Source organism: Micropterus salmoides, unplaced genomic scaffold (genome assembly GCF_014851395.1).
Source record: "Micropterus salmoides isolate LMB-PRFRI ecotype aquatic unplaced genomic scaffold, ASM1485139v1 Ms_hic_scaffold_1, whole genome shotgun sequence".
Taxonomy (NCBI): Eukaryota; Metazoa; Chordata; class Actinopteri; order Centrarchiformes; family Centrarchidae; genus Micropterus; species Micropterus salmoides.
Genome location: NW_024040040.1, coordinates 51,956,654 through 51,977,147, shown reverse-complemented (window position 1 = coordinate 51,977,147; position 20,494 = coordinate 51,956,654). Strand labels below are relative to the sequence as shown.

Below are 20,494 nucleotides of genomic sequence, written 5' to 3'. Positions count from 1 at the left end.
ACATTTTTAAAATCTTTTATAAGGCTATGTTTAGGGTAACATATTATAAATTAAAAAAAAAAAAAAAGTGTCTTTAATCAAATGTATTTTTTTTTTAGGTATTTTCCACATGGGGTAAGATGGAATAACCAGAATGTTTTGGCTGTCTGTACTAGTGCAGAAGTGGTTTGAATTATAAAGCGCCAAATCACAACAGTTATCTCACAGCGCTTTTCATAAAAGAGCAGGTCTAGACCGTACTCTGTGATGATATTTACAGAAACCCAATATATTACAAAATATAATACAAAAAATGTAAGTCCCCTCCAGGTTCACAGTGGCTCCTACGCCCCTGTCTAAACGGTCTATCAGCATCATGGACAGTGGCCCCCAGGAGCTTGGACTTCTAAGCTGTCTGGTAACAACGTAAATATGGAATTCTGTGCAGGCTGTGTGCGATATGTTGCAGCCTAAAACACCTAACAGAGGTTTGTGAGGCTCGTAGCCTGTGTGAACATAAAACTTACTTACTTACCATACTGAGCTAAAGTAGCGCTGCTTGCTTCACCCCAACAGACTCACTTCGTCCCCCACAGAGAGAGAGACTTTAGGAAGTAACTTTACTCTTTATGTTCATGTAAAACACTAAGCAATTATTCCTCTACACATCCTTAACAACAACATGACTAGATCACCATTAATATCAGTGTGTAATCATGGTGTGACAAGTGATCTGTGGTGCTATATATATATATATATATAAATAAATACACACACTACTACTACTACTTACTAATACCACGCCCATTAGATTAGTATAGTTACCAGGATTATATTTAGTGGCCAGGAAAATAGTTGGTCCAAGGATAAGTTAATTTCTTTGGCTAGAGCAACCTATAAAGATGTTAAACACACTAGTGAATTACTACCTCGGTGAATAAATACATTTAGTGTCTACTAATTGTACTTTAAATGCAGTGATTTTAATTTTTATTGCAAACTTCAACAAGCAGAGAACTTGTACTGATTAAAATTTGATAATTAAAACAGATAAGATGTATAAAATTCAAAACCTGATTTAAAGAGTTGAGCTTGAGTAATTTGGATGTTCTCTTTTCACCCAAACTCAGCAACCTTTTTCACAATGATCAACCTTTACCCTTATTTTCCTTACTTTATTTATTTTACCATCAAATGATCATTTTAATTTATTCATGTTCAGTATCAATGAGATCATCCCCTTCATCAATCACCATCACATCATGTTTCAACACAAAGTCATCTCTCTTTTAATCATTGAATTAATAATAAAATGAAATTGTCACCCTGTTATGTACACGTACAACATTTTGGATCATATGCCTGCAACCCTGCAGCCATGTGGTTATTTAAACAGATTTAAAAGACGGAAAACTTGCAAACAAACTTGAAAACCAAATGTTAACTGTTGATATAAACAGACAGAAAACAAAACTAAAAACTTAAAAAATAAATCAAACACAACCAAAACCTGAAAAATCTTTTCTTTTGTAGAAATTTGCTCCAACGTGGTTAAATGTTGATCAAACATGAATATAACTTAAGCTTTAAATACTCAGTTTACTAAATAGAGACTTGAATACTGTACATTTTGGACATATGTGAGTATTTGCATTTGATGCTTGTACATCAAATGTCCAGTAGATGGAGATATTTCACCAGTTATAATACAGTTTGCTGTTCAGTTACATACATTTCCCCCTCGTCCTCTACGTCTCTAAATCTTTACATGAACCTGTTCATAACCTCTGTGCAGCTGAATCCCTGAGAAGTTTGTGATAAACACTTAAATCACTGAGTCTGACAGGATCTGTGTGATTGAATTATTAGAAACCTTAGAGATAATGCATGCATCACCTGTTGATTTGTCTTCAGATCAACCCGAGATGTTCACAGAGGAAGGGGTCGGCCTCACAGAGGAACTCAATCATCTCTGAACTAGCAGCTTCACCTTTCTTCCTCACTGTGTCGATAACAAAACGAGCTTTGTCTCTTCTGTTCTGCATCTCGTCCGCTGACTCCCTCTCAGCTTCAGCTATCACCGTTTTCTCAAACAGTTTGTCCAGCAGACTTGTGAGAACCGGTCCTGATATCCCCTCGATGAAGCTGCTCCGTATGTCCAACAGCCTCTTATCTGAAGAGAGATTCAGAGCGCTCGGCCCACAGGACCTTTTTACTCCAGTGAGACAAACTTGTCTTTCCCAGACACTGTGGGAGCTGTTGGTGTCTCTCAGAAACAGCTTCACGTGTTTCCTCATTGTTTCTAAAATCACCTGGAATGATGGGAAGTAGTTGTCGTAGTTGTCGCAGTCAAACTCTGCTTCTGTTGGTTGAACTAGAACTGAGTCCTCTGCAGGACAAGTGGACAGTGTGTATTCCTGCTTTGGCTGCAGTTTACAGTGTGGGGACGTCTCTATGTAGCTCTCATCTCCAACTAATTTCTTCCTGGTGCGCAGCACATCCCGGAGCACCACGTTCCTCGGTAGCAGCAACACGTTGAGGAGGGATTCAGCGTCGGGATCAGCCGGGGGCCTGTAGAACAGCAGAACCAGCGCTCGGACCGGCTCAGCCGGCGAGTCTTCATCCTTGACATTACCGAAACCAGAAAACCCTGTGATGTTTATAACAACGTGAGTTTCTGTGATCTTCTGAGGGCCGATAAACTCGATGCCCTCGTCGTTCACATGAGCGACTGACAAGAACTCACCTCCACCTGTGGAGCGGATCTCACAGTGTGGGAGATGAAGCCGACACACAGACTGCTGCAGACATTTGATGTCAAACAGGGGTCCTGCAGGCTGCTTGTGGTGTCGGGCCAGTAGCCTCCTGTTCCAGGGGACGATCCTGTAAACCACGTCCCCTTCTCCCTCCATGTGGAACAGCAGGCCTGTCACACTGCACTGGTACAGGCCTGGGCAGGAGCACTGGAACCTGTAGGTTTCATCGTTTTCATCAACAGTGATATCAGGGGTGAACTCCTCACAGCTGGGTTTGAACAGCATGTCAGGTAAGCTCTTTGATCGGGTGAAGGTCTTGTTCTTTGCGGAGGTTGTTAGACTCAGTGAGGGAACGCTGTGAGAACGACGCAAACAGCTGGAGGAGGTTTGGAGGGGAGGATGAGTCGGCTGGGTGTTTGTGACTGAGCAGTTCACAGCTGGAACAGATGGCTCGATCTCACAATTGATATAATCGTCATCTTCTGAGTAGCTTTCAGACTGCTCAGACTGCAGCTCAGATGAACTTTCAAATCTCCCTCCAAAGCTGGAGATCTGGTCTGATTCAATTAAAGGCAAAGGCTTAACATACACAAAATCAGTGCATGAAACACCTGCATTAATATAATCCGCAGAGAATGCATCTGCATTATAATCCTCTTCAAAAGAAACAAGCTGGTCAATTTGGCCACGGCTAAATACAGTCGCATGTAGAGGGCAAAACTCCACGTCACCGACAGGGGAAGAGGGAGGATTATCTCTGCGAATCCTGGACAGAGCCCTCCTGATGCTTCTGGCTGCTCTGCTGAAACATGACGCTTCTCTTTCTGATCTTTCACGTTCAGAAGCTGAATTCATTCGGCTGCGTTCATTAGAGTCACAGTCAGAGTCAGAGGAGGTGAGGCAGCAGCAGAAGACGCCAGGAGACGACCTCCTGTGTGACTTTCTGGACATGTTTGTGACTCACCTCTGTGTTTCCTCCATGGTTTCTATCTCATTTAGACTTCCTCCACCCCAGCTGAACTTCAAATGTGCTTATGTATTATTGTATTGTTTTATAGTTTTTAATGTGTTCAAACACTCCTTTAGTTGGTTCCTTTGTGTCTCCTGCTCCCATACCCTGAAATAACATTTTAAAAATGTTAATTTACCACAAACCCTTAATGAAAACATTACACTTCTCCACGCCTTTATACACGTATAACCACAAATGAAGACCTAGTTTACTAGCAGACAGTATGTTGCTGGTAAAAGAAAATTAGATAGAAAGTAAAAGATAGACGACTAACCCATCTATGAGCTTTATGAAATCTACAGGAAATAAAAACTGCAACTTATAAGAAAAACAGAAGCCAGGTAGAGACTTTTACTTTATCTTCCTCTCTAATAAACACTGGTTGAATGTAACCACATACTTTCTCTAAAGTACTGCACTGCAGCACAAAGGTGCTTTAAATTAATTTTTCCACTTTGTGGTACTTTGTACTTCACTACATTTTGTACTTTTTTGTTTATAATATCTATTTGACAACTTTAGAGACTGGTTACTTTGCATATTTACATTATTAATACAGAAGTAAATGAACAATGAAACAATTTCCTTTAGCAGCTATAATCCAATAAGATAATGGAATCACTTTTGCTCTGTAATAACATAGGCACAGTTTTTTAATAAATGGGTAATAATTAAGACCATATAATTTCTTGGAAGTCAAAATTGGTAATTACCATGATATAAAGCTGAAATTCATGCTCTCCTATGTTTCAAACATTCAAGGCTGTAGTTTCTGTGTAATAACCCATCATACTACTCTACCTGTTTCTATTTATTGTCATGGAAATATTCTCGATTGCACAACGTAGTGTGAAGTGAAAGTATTAAAACCACAGAGCAGAAATTCTCTTCTACAAGTCAGAGCCATGTTTAAAAAAGTTAACTTCATCTACTGGGTAGCTTATACATTTCCCCAAATAAATGTAGTGGAGTAAAATTGTAATTAAACATTTGCCTCTAAACTGTAGTGGAATAGAAGTAAAAAGGGTCAGCAAGTGGAAATACCCAAGTAAAGTACAAGTACACTACCTCAAAACTGTAAATAGGCTACAGTCTTTGGAGAAATGTGATCCGTTACTTTCCACCACTATAAATTTCATAAAATTATAAATGTTAACTAACACAGCTCAGTATTTCCTCATGTGATGTGAATAAACAAAACTCAATTTAACATCCTATAATCTTCCTTTCTAATAAACTCACAAACACGTGTCTAGTTAGAAGTTTTATCTATTTATTAGGATGTTATTACATCAGTTTTGTCTCTGACTTACCGGTGAGCTGCGCAGGATGAGTTCAGTTCTCAAACACTGAAAGAAAAAGAGAAAACGTCAGAGATGGTTGGTCAACTTGTGGTTTCCAGCGTCTGCATCTGTGTTTTTTCCCCACCATGTTGGCAACAACAACGTACTTATATAAAGTGGCTACTGTCTGAATTTAATAACCTGATGTCCAATAGAATAAAGGATTTGGAGTAACGATTAGGCTGCTGTATTGATGGATGTATGTATGATCACTTTTATTGTATTATATTTTCCTGTGTGTATATCTGTGGGTATATGCTCATGTATAGTCTGGCCTACATTTAAGCAACATCTGCATTTTTATTTAATTTATTACAGCCAATGAATGCAGAAAGTTAAGTGGGTCGGAAAATAGCAAATATAATAAATATCATGAAAATAATTTAGTTTAGACTCTGCTTTGGTGCCTAGATCTGCCAACAAATAACGATTCATTTAGCTGATGCTTTTATCCAAAGCGACTTACAATTGGTATATACGTCAGATGCCTCTGGAGCAACGAGGGGTCTTATTACAATAAACAATAAGGACGTCTGACAAAAAAGAAAAATATGACATCCTCAAAATGTACAAAATAAATCTTATTGTATTTGTGACGACCCCTGTAGGGCTGTCTTGTATAACTCTCGCCGTCAGAAACGTTTATTAAATACTGTACGAAGGAACAGTTGTTGCAGATAGCTGAGCATTATAGTATTGCTGTATCTGATAAGAAACTTAAAGATGAAGTAAAAAGTGCTGTCTTATCCGCTCTCTGTGCTTCTTATTAGGTAATCGTGAACACCTGAGGGCCCCAGGGTGTGCAGATTATTTAAGCCGGCACTAGTGCAGTTTCGGCTGCGCTCTTCCCCCTCACTCTTCTCTTTTCTTCGTCGGCAGAGGCGTCCCCCGTCAAGGATGTGCCGTCGGTCATTTTGAGTTCTTGTTGTTTTATTTCTACATTTCAACACCTTCACCTATACTATATGTTCACTCACCCACACCTAACACTACTGACTGGACTGATTTTCACATGACATATTTTGGTTTATGTTATAGTAAAATTTATTGTTTACTCTTTGTTAAAATAAATTACTTTTGTTAAACTTTTAGTAGGCCTGTGGTGTATCTCCATATTTTGTCACGGTCCATGAGCCAGATCGTGACAAATGAAACTAAGAGTCACACCTCCTGCAAATCATCTGAAAAGACATTTTCTATACTGTTCACATGACAAGGGAGAACAACTTAGACTGAAAGAGCTCAAAACAATAAAAATAAACTAAAACAAAATAATAACATAAACAAACCAAACAGAGGGACTCAGCTCATCTGAAGTGATATTAAACGATTATACAGTTTTTTAGCCTGGGCATTCTCAACCTTTTTAAGACAGTTTTGAAACAGCAAAAGTTCATTTTTAAATGCAGACCATGTGGGGGAGGATTTGGCAAATCGACATCATTTTTATTTTGTAGAATTACACCCATCTGAATATTTTGATATGAGAAGAAATCAATGTTTATAGATCTGGAGGACAACATGCTGTGAAGAGATTTCCATAAATTCTGAGCCATTTGACATTCATAAAACAGGTGTTCAGTTGTTTCAACATAAATGTTGCAGATATGACAATTGTCTACCTCAAACTTGAATCTTTTCTTTACAAACTCATTAGAGGGATATATATTATTTATTGTTTTAAAATGTACTTCCTTAAATTTAGGAGGAATTGGATATCTTAGGAATTTTGTTCTAATTGAAGATATTTCATATTTGTTATAACCAAGAAAGAAGAGAGTACTCCTTGTTCTACCCGGGTACAAACAGCTAACAAGAGTTTGCTTAAGGAATTTATTATTACATTTTTTATCTACCAGGTCCACATAATCGATTTTAATTTTGTGTAGTCTTGGTGATGCAATGTTCATAATATTATTCTTTATTGCTTGAATAAGGACCTTTGGAATGTTCTGTGTTACTTTGTTGTAATCCACAATTGAGCAGTTAATATTATATTTAGAATTAAATTCCTCCAGTTCAAGAATATTACCATTTTCATCCAATATATGAACAATTGACCATATTTGCTTTTCCCACCAGTCTTTCAGAAACATAGATTTCCTTCTACACAATATAACTCTGTTGTTCCATAATGGGGACTGAAGTTATGTTTGAACATCAGTTTCCACTGTAACAAAACCTGTTGATGAAAAGTTGAAAGTTTTATAGGCAATTTAGATATTTCAAAGTCACATGTTATTAAAAATGTAATACCTCCCACTTTATCAAAGATATATGCCGGCAAGGAGAACCATATCTCTTCACCGTTCCTCAAAAAAGATTGGAGCCATTTAACTTTCAACATTCCATTCATAATTTCAAAGTCGATTGCCTTTATGCCACCTTCCTCATAATTTTTCAACAGATCTCCTTTTCTAATGTGGTGATGTTTATTTTTCCAAATAAAATTAAAATTGATTCTATTAATTTCTTTAATTAACTTTGGAGAAATAGCAAGAGAGTAGGATGGATATATCAGTCTGGAAATAGATTCAATCTTAGTCAACATCGTTCTTCCAAATAATGTTAAATCTCTTTGTAGCCAGCTGTTTAATGTTTTTCCACATTTATCAATATTATCTTGGATATTCTTTTTTTCACTTGTATCTGATGATTTGGAAATCCAAATACCTAGATATCTAATGTCATTTTTGACTGGTATATTATATAGTGAGGATTCAGAGCAGTTATCAATTCACATTTACTCAGATTCAGATATAGACCCGATGCTAGTGAAAACCGCTCTATTACTTTTACAGCTACTGGTATTTGTTCCTTATTTTGTAAAAACAGAGTTGTATCGTCAGCGAGCTGACTTATGAGTAACTTGTGGTTGTTTATCTCTAAACCTTTAATATTTGAATTTTTAACCGCAATTGCTAGTAGTTCAGTCACGGCAATGAATAAAAGAGGAGAAATACTACAGCCCTGTCTTATTCCTCGTTCAACCTTAAATCTAGGGCATGTACCTTCTGAGAGGGAAACACAGCTATTAATATCCGTATGCAACATAATGATCATATCAAGAAACTTATTTCCAAAGCCAAAGTGTCTCAGTGTGTTAACAATAAATAAGTGTTCCACTGAATCGAATGCTTTCTGGAAATCCAAAAAAAAGATAAAACCATCTTCCTTAATTAAATAATTATAATCAATAAGATCCAGGACCAGGCGGATGTTATTATGGATGAATCTTCCTTTAAGAAAACCAGATTGTGTTGGGCTGATTAATTTAGATATACCTGTCTTTAATCTTGCTGCCAAAACTGTTGTTAGAATCTTGTAGTCTGTATTCAACAGTGTAATAGGTCTTAGATTGCTTAATATCCTTTTATCTTTTCCAGGTTTTGGAATCAATTTTATTATTCCTTGTTTCATAGTTTGCATCAGTTCTTTTGATTAATACATTCATTTATAGCCTGAAACAGTAGGTGTTTTAAGTCTTCCCAAAAGTGTTTATAAAAGTTAGATGTAATACCGTCTGGCCCTGGCGAACGATCAGATGCCATTTTTTTTATAGCATAATCAAATTCAACAATTCTTAGTTCCTCATCACAAACTTCTTTAAAATTTTCATCAATAACAGGAATCAAGTTGTTAGTTAGATCAAAAAAGATGAGGCATCCTGTTCAGAGTAGGAAGATTTATAAAGATTCCTATAAAAATTGAAAACTTCTCTTTCAATGCGTTTGGGTTCTGTACATTCTTGTCCATCAACTGTAAGACTACAAATCAAATTATATTCTTGTCTGCGTTTTTCTAATTTGCAAAAGTATGCAGTATTCTTTTCTCCTTCTTCAATCCACCGGGCCCTGGATCTAATATATGCACCTTTAGCTTTATCTATATACATTCTATCCAATTTGGATTGCAAATTACTTATTTTTTCTTTGTCCTCTTCACCCCAATCTGATTTACTATAAAGTGTCATGAGTTCTTTAACCACTGTTACTTCTTGAGCTCTCTTTTCTTTATTCACTTTTTTACTAAACGTTATTGAATGCTTTCTAATACTAAATTTCAAAAATTCCCATTTTAGTATAGATGTGTCTAGTGTATTGAGTTTTTTAGTAGCTGAGAGTTAAATTTCCAATAATCTTTTGGTTTGTTATTTTTATTACTGTTTCGGATTTTCAGGTTAATAATACAATGATCACTTAAAGGACAGCTAGCAATTTCTGTTTCTGTGACATGATCTGATATTGAGTTTGATATCAACCAATAATCAATTCGTGATTTGTTTTGACCATTAGGTTTATGCCAGGTAAACTGTTTCACTCCACTATGTAAACTTCTCCAGATATCTATCAATTGGTTATTATTAGCAAAAGCTTCCAAAATTGTGTTTCTATGTTCACTCAAGAACTTGGAAGGCCATCTATCCATCCACTCATCAGGAGATAAATTGAAATCCCCACCAACAATAATATGATCTGTGGGGAATTTTGCTTTTAGTTCTATGATAACTTCCAATATTTGATGTAAGAGATTTCTATTTTTGGTATCGTCGTTATAACCATATATGTTAATCAGAATAACAAGATTAGCATCAATTTCCAAAACACAGGCTACCCAATGTCCCTCCTTGTCTGCTTTTCCACCCAGAATCTTACCAGGGCATCTGTTGAAACATATGGCAACTCCAGCCGACCGATTTGTCCCATGACTGAAGAGAATTTTATCTCCCCATTGTTGTGACCAAAACGTTACATCAGATATATCAGAGTGAGTCTCTTGAAGAAAGGTGCAATGTGCTTGTTGCCCTTTGCAAAACAAAAAGACAGCTTTTCGCTTAACTGAGTCTTTAAGTCCCCTTGTATTAAAGGAAATAAAAGAAAGGTCAGTATTTAACTGAAATATAGAACACATGAACAAATGAACTTTTTGTGAAGAGAAAAAAATGAAAAAGTAGGGAGGTGGAGTAAAAACTTTGAGGTAGAAGTCCCAACACCCGAACTGATCCACTATGTATTCATTTTAAGCACTAGTTTCATCCCATAACTTAAATCTCCTCCATAATACGCTTGCCTTCGATGAATCCAAACGGGCCCCTGAAGCCTGCAGCCTTTCCTTCCTTTCTAGCCTGGTCGATTTTGGGCCAGAGAGCCTGTCTGGAACGCCAGTCCTCTTGAGTCAGATCTTCAGTAAAACGAATCCCCTCTTCTTTGCAGATTGGAGAAGTTTTTGTTCGCCTCCAGATGTCATCTCTCACTGCTCGTCGCACAAATAAAATGATCATTTGTCGTTGCCGGTTGTCCATCCTTCTTCCCACTCTGTGGACAACGTCGACTGCTTCATCCAACTTTACCGCCAGGTCCGGTGCAATCCTGCGAAGAAGCTCCACCACCTCCTCTCTTATGTTTTCATTAGCCGTTTCTTTTTTCCCTTTGATGCGCAAGCACCGCCGTCTTTTGTATCTGTCATGATTCAGTACTCGACCCCTCATGTCTTCATTTTCTTTAGTCAGTGTCTCCACTTTCTTTTCCAGGTGTTTTATTTTCGTTTTACACTCTTTTAGCTCTTCTGCATTGAACTGCACCGATTTAGCAATAGAAGCTAGCATGGAGCTGTGCTGTTGCAACTGCGTGCTAAATTCTTTCATGCGGTCGTCTACACGTTGACCAAGAGAGTTGATAGCATTCAGTATGGTTTCTGTGTTTGTTTCTTCTTGAGACAAACCTTTCCTTTTCTTCTCCAGGTGTGTTTTTCGGGGGTTTCCGCTGGAGTTGTCGGCCCTCGTTTGTTCTTGCTAGCGTTAGCCATATCTGCATAGTCGTGTACACTCATCAACCCACAGCTTTCAAATGGGAGATTTTTTTGCGCCGGAGGCTTTCCGCTGTTATGTTTCTTCATTTTCGTGCTGAGAACTGGACAAATGGCAGTTAATAGTGGATATGTCTTTTTAATTAACTATAACATCGGGACTTCTCGAGGGGCTCGGTGAGATGCGACAGCACGGACCGCCATCTTACCGGCTCATAGAACAATACTAACCTGCAGACCACTGCTGACCTGTAGACCATTACTAACCTCATAAAAGTTTATTAAATCGAAGACTTCAGCATCAATTACAAGCTCTGCAGCAGCTTGGAGAGTGACCCAGCCCGATGGCCAGTCTGTCTCTCTGTACATCAAACATAGCTTATATAGGACATGTTTAGGTATCTGTTAGGTACCATAGAAGGGTTTGAGTCTGCATAATAAAAGGTCAAACCCATAGAAGGGTTCAGTATTATCTTGAGGTAACAAAACAAGGGGTTTGAGGTCAAATTCGATAGAAGGGTTCAGTCCCTACATAACCACAAAATGTTTAGAGATGCAGTCCCTGCCTTTTTTCCTGTCCCATAGAACCGACTCCCAGCAAAACACAGACTCCAACATTAACTCTCCATAAGGATGAAAAACAATGAAGGTTTATGTGATGAAGCTTGTCGGGACAAACAGCATCAGAAGACCTGTGAAAACACTGAACATCAGACAGGCTGGAATCAAGGAGAGTCACGTTATCTCACCGAGCAGTTGCTAACGTAATCCGGTTTAATATGTAATATGTCTTTCCACATTACATCACCAGCATACACGATCCACATTACTCTCCTGTCTGGTATTATGAGAAAGTGTTGATTTAGCCTGCAAGAAAGGATGTAACGGTACAAATCAAATGTGAAGCTATTTGTTTATCCTAGCCTTGATGCAATGCAGTAGCAGTCAGCTAACGTAACTTTAACACGGATCTGCCCCTGTTAGCCCAAAGTTCACTTTAGATTTATTGTCGTTTTACCGATACTCAGGTATACAGCTTCTCCACCGTCATGGCGCACTATTGTATATTATATTATGTATAGTATAATATACTATATAAAGAAGAAATGAAAATTCTTTGAGAAAAGGTAATTTGCTTAAGCTAAAAAAAATTGCCCTACTAATAAACTATAAAATGACCCCAAAACAGTCAGTAACTTTAACAACTTCTTGACACAGCTTCTATTTGGCCAAGTTTTTTGGTTTCTTATATTTATATTTTTTCAATTGTCACCTGCCACCTGAATTTTGTATTTTCCTTTTACATAATTAAAAACATTTCCACCATAAATTGGAGGACCCCCAGACTCCCACAACTCATATATTTCAGCATAATTATTTCAGCAACATCTGTCTGTGTTGTGGCTGTGGTTTTGGTTTAGCGGACTCTATTTCATTAGCTGCAGTGTTGTCACTGTGTGTACAGTTCAGAATCAGTAGGCAAGAGGCTCAGGAGCCTGCATGAACTTCACAGCCTAGATAAACCAATGGATTTCAGGGAAAATCTGACCGGATTTCTTCATATAGGAAGCAGCATACAGGCTGCTTTTTTATGTGGGGTTACAACCTGTTCACAAATAGGCATAAAAAAGTGATTCATTTCATTTAAAAAACTACATAAAGCCCCTTTAAACCTTGTTCTTTAAGAATTCAGCTTCCAGTCTTGAACCTTTCTATTACCACATTTTATCAGCAGCCAACATGACCTTTAATAGTATTCCTCTTCAATACTGGATATTTCCCAGATAGCAACACAACATTGAGTGATCTTTATTGTGTGGTGTGGTGATGGAGCAGTGGCCAAATAGGTTGGGCGCACTGACCAGGTGCTCCTAACCTCCTTGATTGCCTGCAGAAGCACAAACAGAGAGACCCACTGTACCATCACCTCACATCACAGTTCAAATCTGTGGATAGGCTGTCATTCACTAACAAAGACCACGCCAAGGTGAGGTATGAAAAGGTATTTTATTTGGATAATAAGGAGTATTTATGATGGAGGGATGAAGAGGAGAGGGATGAGGGGAGAGGGATGAAGGGGTCGAGGATAGAGGGATGAGGGGAGAGGGATGAAGGGATGAGGGGGAGAGGGGTGAACGGGTCGAGGATAGAGGGATGAGGGGGAGAGGGATGAACGGGTCGAGGATAGAGAGATGAAAGGGGTCTAGAATAGAGGGGTGAAGGTGTTTTTAGGGTCTGGTGGCTGGAGCATCTAGGAACCCAGGGGCTGCAGAAACCTCAGGTTGCTGTGTCAGGATGATGGCGGCCTCTCCACAGACTTGGACTGTCTGGGTAATGAAACTCAGCAACAGAAACAAGAGCAGGATACACCACTATAATTCAGTGTGACAGCGAGGGCCTTAGCTTTCTCCTATCTCTCTTTACATGTCTGCATATGTTTGCCTTGATATCTCTTGCCCAGTGAATGAGAGAGCCTGGGACAGTTTCTAAACACTTGACATAAATATACAAAGAAGGTTAATATCAAGCGCAGCTGGATTTGGTTGAAGATAGTAAAAGATGTCTCGTCCCTCATCCAACAGACTTCTTCAATACTGAGTGACTGCCATGGAAACTCAGCTATTTAACCTCTGTGGAGTCGTTTACCAAGGTCATCGATACCGCTGGTTATTCATAGTTAGAGCCACTCCAGGCCAAGCCTTAACGACCATCGTAGGCATCTTCACCTGAGGCCAAAAGTGAACGCTTGTTTAGTTTACTGGGATATGATGAAAGGACAGCATTGAAAGTGGGGGATAAGTGGTGGTCCAGACTCCCTCCCCTGTTAAGCGAGGGCTTCTGAACCCGGGTGTATGATTTCCTTTATACCTCTTTCAAACCATCCATCCTCTGTCTAAAATGTGCACCTTTTAAACAGACAGAATGGATGGTTTGAAACAGGTGTCAATGAAGCCGTTTACACCCAGGTTAAGAGGGGCTCTGCGATACCTCATATCCCCCACTTAAAATGCTGTCCTTTCATCACTTCCCAGGAATGTTCACAAATGTTCACTGTTGGCTGAAGATGCCAAAAATGGTCGTTCAGACTTGGCTTCGGCTGGCTCTAACGACCGTAAGGACTGTCCTTACAACTGCCAGGAGCACTAAACCACCAGCGGTATAGATGATCTTTGCAAACGATTCCACAGAGATTAATTAGCTGAGTTTCTCTACCAGTCAGTCATAACTGAAGAAGTCTCTTGGATGAGCGACTAAAAGTCTTCTAGTATCTTCAAACAAGTCCAGTTGCCCTTGAGGTCAACCTTCCTTGGATATCTAAGTGTGTCGAAACTTTCCCAGGCTCTCTCATTCACTGGGCAAGAGATATCAGGGCATCCATATAGAGAAATGTAGAGAGAGAGGGGAGAAAGTGTTAGTATCTCGCTGTCAGAAGGACTCTTGTGAATCAAAGTAGTGCTATTATGCCCTTGTTTCTGTTGCGTAATTTCATTACCCAGACAGTCAAAGCCCATGGAGTGGCTGCCATTATCCAGATATAGAATCCAGGGATTAACTGGGTGGGGAAATAAACAATTGTTTATGTGTGATGTGGATTTTGAGTCCATTTCCCCTTGATGCCTCCTAGAAGAGGAGTTGTAGCATTTCCATCTCCTAAAAGAGTTGCGTGTGCAGTGCTGGGCCTGAAAACAGGAAACATAGCTGATACCCAGCCAAAGAAACCTTGAATTTTTTCTTTAGCTCTTGATAACACAGATGCCATTCTTTGCCTGGGCCTGGAAATAGCAGCACCGTGAAGAGCATCCGCAATTTTTCCTTGCACATTGGCAAAACCTGCCGCAATTGTTGCTGCTGCCTCGGACAAAGCACCAGTGATTATTTCCCGAGCTGGAGCTGTCGCTTCTTTCATGGGCTTACCAATGAAATGTTCAAAAATTCCAGTGGCCGGGGACAATTCCACCAGCACTGCCTGCTTTGAGTTTGGAAAGAATATAAGCACATCTTCTGTTGGTGCATCATCTTCTTCGTCTTCAAAAGTCACCGTGGTACATTGGTCGGACTGTGGAAAGAACAATGAAAAGACAGGTCTTGGTTTTGGATATCTCAGCCACAATTCTGTCTCTGGTGTTGAAAGATCCACCCAGAGCTGTCGCTTTGACAGCGGAAAAAGCAGCAGAATTTTCTGCTCTGGTTTTCGAGGAACCAGCAGCAGTTCTCCATCTGATCCTGGAAAAAACTGACATTCTCGTTCTGGTGGCAGGATAAACAGCAGCAATTGCATCTCTTTCCAGTTAGGAATGTTTTCTCCGGTTGATTGAGCAGTTTTCGCCTTAAAGGCAGAACAAACAGCAGCCATATTTTCTCTGATCCTTGAAAAACAAATAGTAAATTTTTCTTGGACCACAGAGAAAAAAGCTGCAAATTTTGCTTGAGCCCTAGAAAATATGGCTGCAATTGTTTCTCGAGCTGTGGAAATTTTCTCTGTGATTCTCTCTGACCCTCTGCCTGCAGGGTGTTGTGTCTCTACGTCATGTTTCTCTGTACGGCTTCTGCCTCTGACTTCTGTCTGAACTGGAGGTGGAACCATGTCTGTGGGTGATTCATGGACCAGCTCTGTCTGCAGTGGAGGTGGAACCATGTCTGTGGGTGACTGATTAACCAGCTCTGTCTGGACTGGAGGTGGAACCATGTCTGTGGGTGACTGATTAACCAGCTCTGTCTGAACTGGAGGTGGAACCATGTCTGTGGGTGATTCATAGACCAGCTCTGCCTGGACTGGAGGTGGAACCATGTCTGTGGGTGATTGATGGACCAGCTCTGTCTGGACTGGAGGTGGAACCATGTCTGTGGGTGACTGATTAACCAGCTCTGTCTGGACTGGAGGTGGAACCATGTCTGTGGGTGATTGATGGACCAGCTCTGCCTGGACTGGAGGTGGAACCATGTCTGTGGGTGATTGATGGACCAGCTCTGTCTGGACTGGAGGTGGAACCATGTCTGTGGGTGACTGATTAACCAGCTCTGTCTGGACTGGAGGTGAAACCATGTCTGTGGGTGATTGATGGACCAGTTCTGTCTGGACTGGAGGTGGAACCATGTCTGTGGGTGATTGATGGACCAGCTCTGTCTGGACTGGAGGTGGAACCATGTCTGTGGGTGACTGATGGACCAGCTCTGTCTGGACTGGAGGTGGAACCATGTCTGTGGGTGATTGATGGACCAGCTCTGTCTGCAGTGGAGGTGGAACCATGTCTGTGGGTGACTGATTAACCAGCTCTGTCTGGACTGGAGGTGGAACCATGTCTGTGGGTGACTGATTAACCAGCTCTGTCTGGACTGGAGGTGGAACCATGTCTGTGGGTGATTGATGGACCAGCTCTGCCTGGAGTGGAGGTGGAACCATGTCTGTGGGTGACTGATTAACCAGCTCTGTCTGCAGTGGAGGTGGAACCATGTCTGTGGGTGACTGATGGACCAGCTCTGCCTGGACTGGAGGTGGAACCATGTCTGTGGGTGATTGATGGACCAGCTCTGTCTGCAGTGGAGGTGGAACCATGTCTGTCTGTGACTGATTAACCAGCTCTGTCTGGACTGGAGGTGGAACCATGTCTGTGGGTGACTGATTAACCAGCTCTGTCTGGACTGGAGGTGGAACCATGTCTGTGGGTGATTGATGGACCAGCTCTGTCTGCAGTGGAGGTGGAACCATGTCTGTCTGTGACTGATTAACCAGCTCTGTCTGGACTGGAGGTGGAACCATGTCTGTGGGTGACTGATTAACCAGCTCTGTCTGGACTGGAGGTGGAACCATGTCTGTGGGTGACTGATTAACCAGCTCTGTCTGCAGTGGAGGTGGAACCATGTCTGTCTGTGACTGATTAACCAGCTCTGTCTGGACTGGAGGTGGAACCATGTCTGTGGGTGACTGATTAACCAGCTCTGTCTGGACTGGAGGTGGAACCATGTCTGTGGGTGATTCATAGACCAGCTCTGCCTGGACTGGAGGTGGAACCATGTCTGTGGGTGACTGATGGACCAGCTCTGCCTGGAGTGGAGGTGGAACCATGTCTGTGGGTGACTGATGGACCAGCTCTGTCTGCAGTGGAGGTGGAACCATGTCTGTGGGTGACTGATGGACCAGCTCTGCCTGGACTGGAGGTGGAACCATGTCTGTGGGTGACTGATGGACCAGCTCTGCCTGGACTGGAGGTGGAACCATGTCTGTGGGTGATTCATAGACCAGCTCTGTCTGCAGTGGAGGTGGAACCATGTCTGTGGGTGATTCATAGACCAGTTCTGTCTGCAGTGGAGGTGGAACCATGTCTGTGGGTGATTGATAGACCAGCTCTGTCTGCAGTGGAGGTGGAACCATGTCTGTGGGTGATTCATAGACCAGCTCTGCCTGCAGTGGAGGTGGAACCATGTCTGTGGGTGATTCATAGACCAGCTCTGTCTGCAGTGGAGGTGGAACCATGTCTGTGGGTGATTCATAGACCAGCTCTGTCTGCAGTGGAGGTGGAACCATGTCTGTCTGTGACTGATTAACCAGTTCTGTCTGCAGTGGAGGTGGAACCATGTCTGTCTGTGACTGATAGACCAGCTCTGTCTGGACTGGAGGTGGAACCATGTCTGTGGGTGATTCATGGACCAGCTCTGCCTGCAGTGGAGGTGGAACCATGTCTGTGGGTGATTGATGGACCAGCTCTGTCTGCAGTGGAGGTGGAACCATGTCTGTGGGTGATTCATGGACCAGCTCTGTCTGCAGTGGAGGTGGAACCATGTCTGTGGGTGATTCATGGACCAGCTCTGTCTGCAGTGGAGGTGGAACCATGTCTGTGGGTGATTGATGGACCAGCTCTGTCTGCAGTGGAGGTGGAACCATGTCTGTGGGTGATTCATAGACCAGCTCTGTCTGGACTGGAGGTGGAACCATGTCTGTGGGTGATTCATGGACCAGCTCTGTCTGCAGTGGAGGTGGAACCATGTCTGTGGGTGATTGATGGACCAGCTCTGTCTGGACTGGAGGTGGAACCATGTCTGTGGGTGATTCATGGACCAGCTCTGTCTGGACTGGAGGTGGAACCATGTCTGTGGGTGATTGATAGACCAGCTCTGTCTGGACTGGAGGTGGAACCATGTCTGTGGGTGATTCATAGACCAGCTCTGTCTGCAGTGGAGGTGGAACCATGTCTGTGGGTGATTGATGGACCAGCTCTGTCTGCAGTGGAGGTGGAACCATGTCTGTGGGTGATTCATAGACCAGCTCTGTCTGGACTGGAGGTGGAACCATGTCTGTGGGTGATTGATGGACCAGCTCTGTCTGCAGTGGAGGTGGAACCATGTCTGTGGGTGATTCATGGACCAGCTCTGCCTGCAGTGGAGGTGGAACCATGTCTGTGGGTGATTGATGGACCAGCTCGGTCTGGACTGGAGGTGGAACCATGTCTGTGGGTGATTCATGGACCACAGGTTCTGCTTGGTCAACCCCGGGTGAACTGGCGCTATCATGTCCCAGTGCATATCTGATGAGACGATCAGCTGCTGTGGTGACCCAAGGAACCACAACCAGACCCAACATGAAGATCGGCATGTCGGCTGAAATTTGTCCTTTAATTAATGTTTGCTGGCAATTTTTTTTTCCTATATCCAAATATTGTTGTCAAGTTTTTCAAATATTTTCTTCACAAAGGTGAGAAATAAGTTAAGTTGATTCTTGAGTGGATCTTTCTGTGTAGCTGGGAGAGGAGTCTGCGCTGAAATGAGCTCCAACGGGCTTTCAATGCTTTATATAGGCCTATATGACGTAATTGTCCTTTGATGGCACACATCAAAGGACAATTACGTCATAGGTTGTACTAGTAAATGATAGCAGGTGTGACGTCAGGAGTGTTTCAGTCATTTAGTTTTAAAAAATGCTAAAGGTGCGAAATTTTGTGAATGACTAATAAGGTTTATGAGAGTTTATTTATCATTCTATTAAAACGAAAATAAAGTTTGTTGCCCCTTCATTCTACACCTACAGAACTTAACATATAATTAAATGTGTATTAAAACAGTGTAACATATAAAATAAAACAAAATTTATAAGAAACCAATCTAGTTATTTAGCCATGGCTGCACGTGTCCACCCCGAACATTCGCTGTGCATTTTTTAAATGTGCGTCGGGGTTGAATGTAAACAGCAGCAACGAGACATTAAGATGGTTTCATCGTAACATTAAAAAGTCTGAAATGTGGAAAAAACATGCCACCCAACGCGAAGGTGGTTCTGAAAAGTTGTTACTTATACCTGCAGGCCGCAGTGAGGAGCAGGGGTGGATAGTAGCCTGTAAGCTGTTACAAGTAAAGCAAATGAGTAAAATAAAAAAAATAAAAATTGTTTTTGGCAACTTTTCACGTTCCTTTTTTTTTTTTTACCTGTAGCCTACTATACTCTTACTCCAGTAGCCTATTGTCTTTGGGCCAGTAATCTACTTCTCGCTACATTTTCCATTCATACCTTCATTACTTATTCTGTTATGTGCATTTTGCTTCATTAACCAAAATGAGCTTTCTTCCAGGCTGTGCCCGCGCAGTTACGCAGGAGAGCTCTGGTCTCCTTTGTGTTACAAAGAGATGGGCGATTGTCACAGATATGAACGAGCTGGTCAGATGCAAGCATTTAGAAAATCAGGCAAACATCTTTTCAGACTTTATTGTTCTGCTAATAAAACTGAAACCCAGTGAGCGCACACCATGGCCCTGCTGGCCGTGTTGGAAAGCAGCCTGCTTCGTCCTCTCACAAGCCGGTTTAACACCGGCAAGGAAAATACTTTTTCACTTTACATTAACAGCATATTGAAAAGGTATTTAGTGTCTGCAGAGCAAATGTAGATTAGGCCTACACAACATCTCAGTCAGATGATCACTGGATTGATTCTGATATATTAACTGCTTCCTGTCATTGAGCTTCTTTTATGGAAATCAGCATTTTTTTCCAACAGTCATTTTAAGATGCGCGAGAGAGAGAGAGAGAGAGAGAGAGAGAGAGAGAGAGAGAGAGAGAGAGAGAGAGAGAGAGATATGTGTGGATAAAACAGTCCTGTTGGGCTTTACGCATGATGCACAGCCTGCTGTAGGGTAGTGTGGGGAGAGACGGCCCCTAAGCTCAATGTAAAATAAATAGCTACAAATGTTAGTTTTAGGAGAAGCATTTTCCCAGCTAGTGGGGTAAGATGCCCCCCAAAGCTCAATGTCTATTTTCTGACACATTAAAGAACATTTTTTTAATCTTTTATAAGGCTATGTTTAGGGTAACATATTATAAAGTAAAATAAATAAAAAATTTGTGTTTAATCAAATGTATTTTTTTTTAGGTATTTTCCACATGGGGTAAGATGGAATAACCAGAATGTTTTGGCTGTCTGTACTAGTGCAGAAGTGGTTTGAATTATAAAGCGCCAAATCACAACAACAGTTATCTCACAGCGCTTTTCATAAAAGAGCAGGTCTAGACCGTACTCTGTGATGTTATTTACAGAAACCCAATATATTACAAAATATAATACAAAAAAATGTAAGTCCCCTCCAGGTTCACAGTGGCTCCTACGCCCCTGTCTAAA

The 20,494-nt window shown here is 41.2% G+C and overlaps 1 protein-coding gene and 1 pseudogene across 1 annotated transcript; one reads left to right on the top strand and one right to left on the bottom strand.

Annotated features, from left to right (window-relative positions):
- LOC119896614 overlaps nt 1-20,494 on the top strand; it is an 858,889-nt pseudogene that overhangs the window by 688,847 nt on the left and 149,548 nt on the right.
- Nucleotides 1,295-3,781, bottom strand: LOC119896732 (NACHT, LRR and PYD domains-containing protein 1b allele 3-like). Its single transcript, XM_038710157.1, has one exon. The coding sequence runs from the start codon at nt 3,684-3,686 to the stop codon at nt 1,890-1,892; it is 1,797 nt and encodes a 598-aa protein (XP_038566085.1). The 5' UTR covers nt 3,687-3,781; the 3' UTR covers nt 1,295-1,889.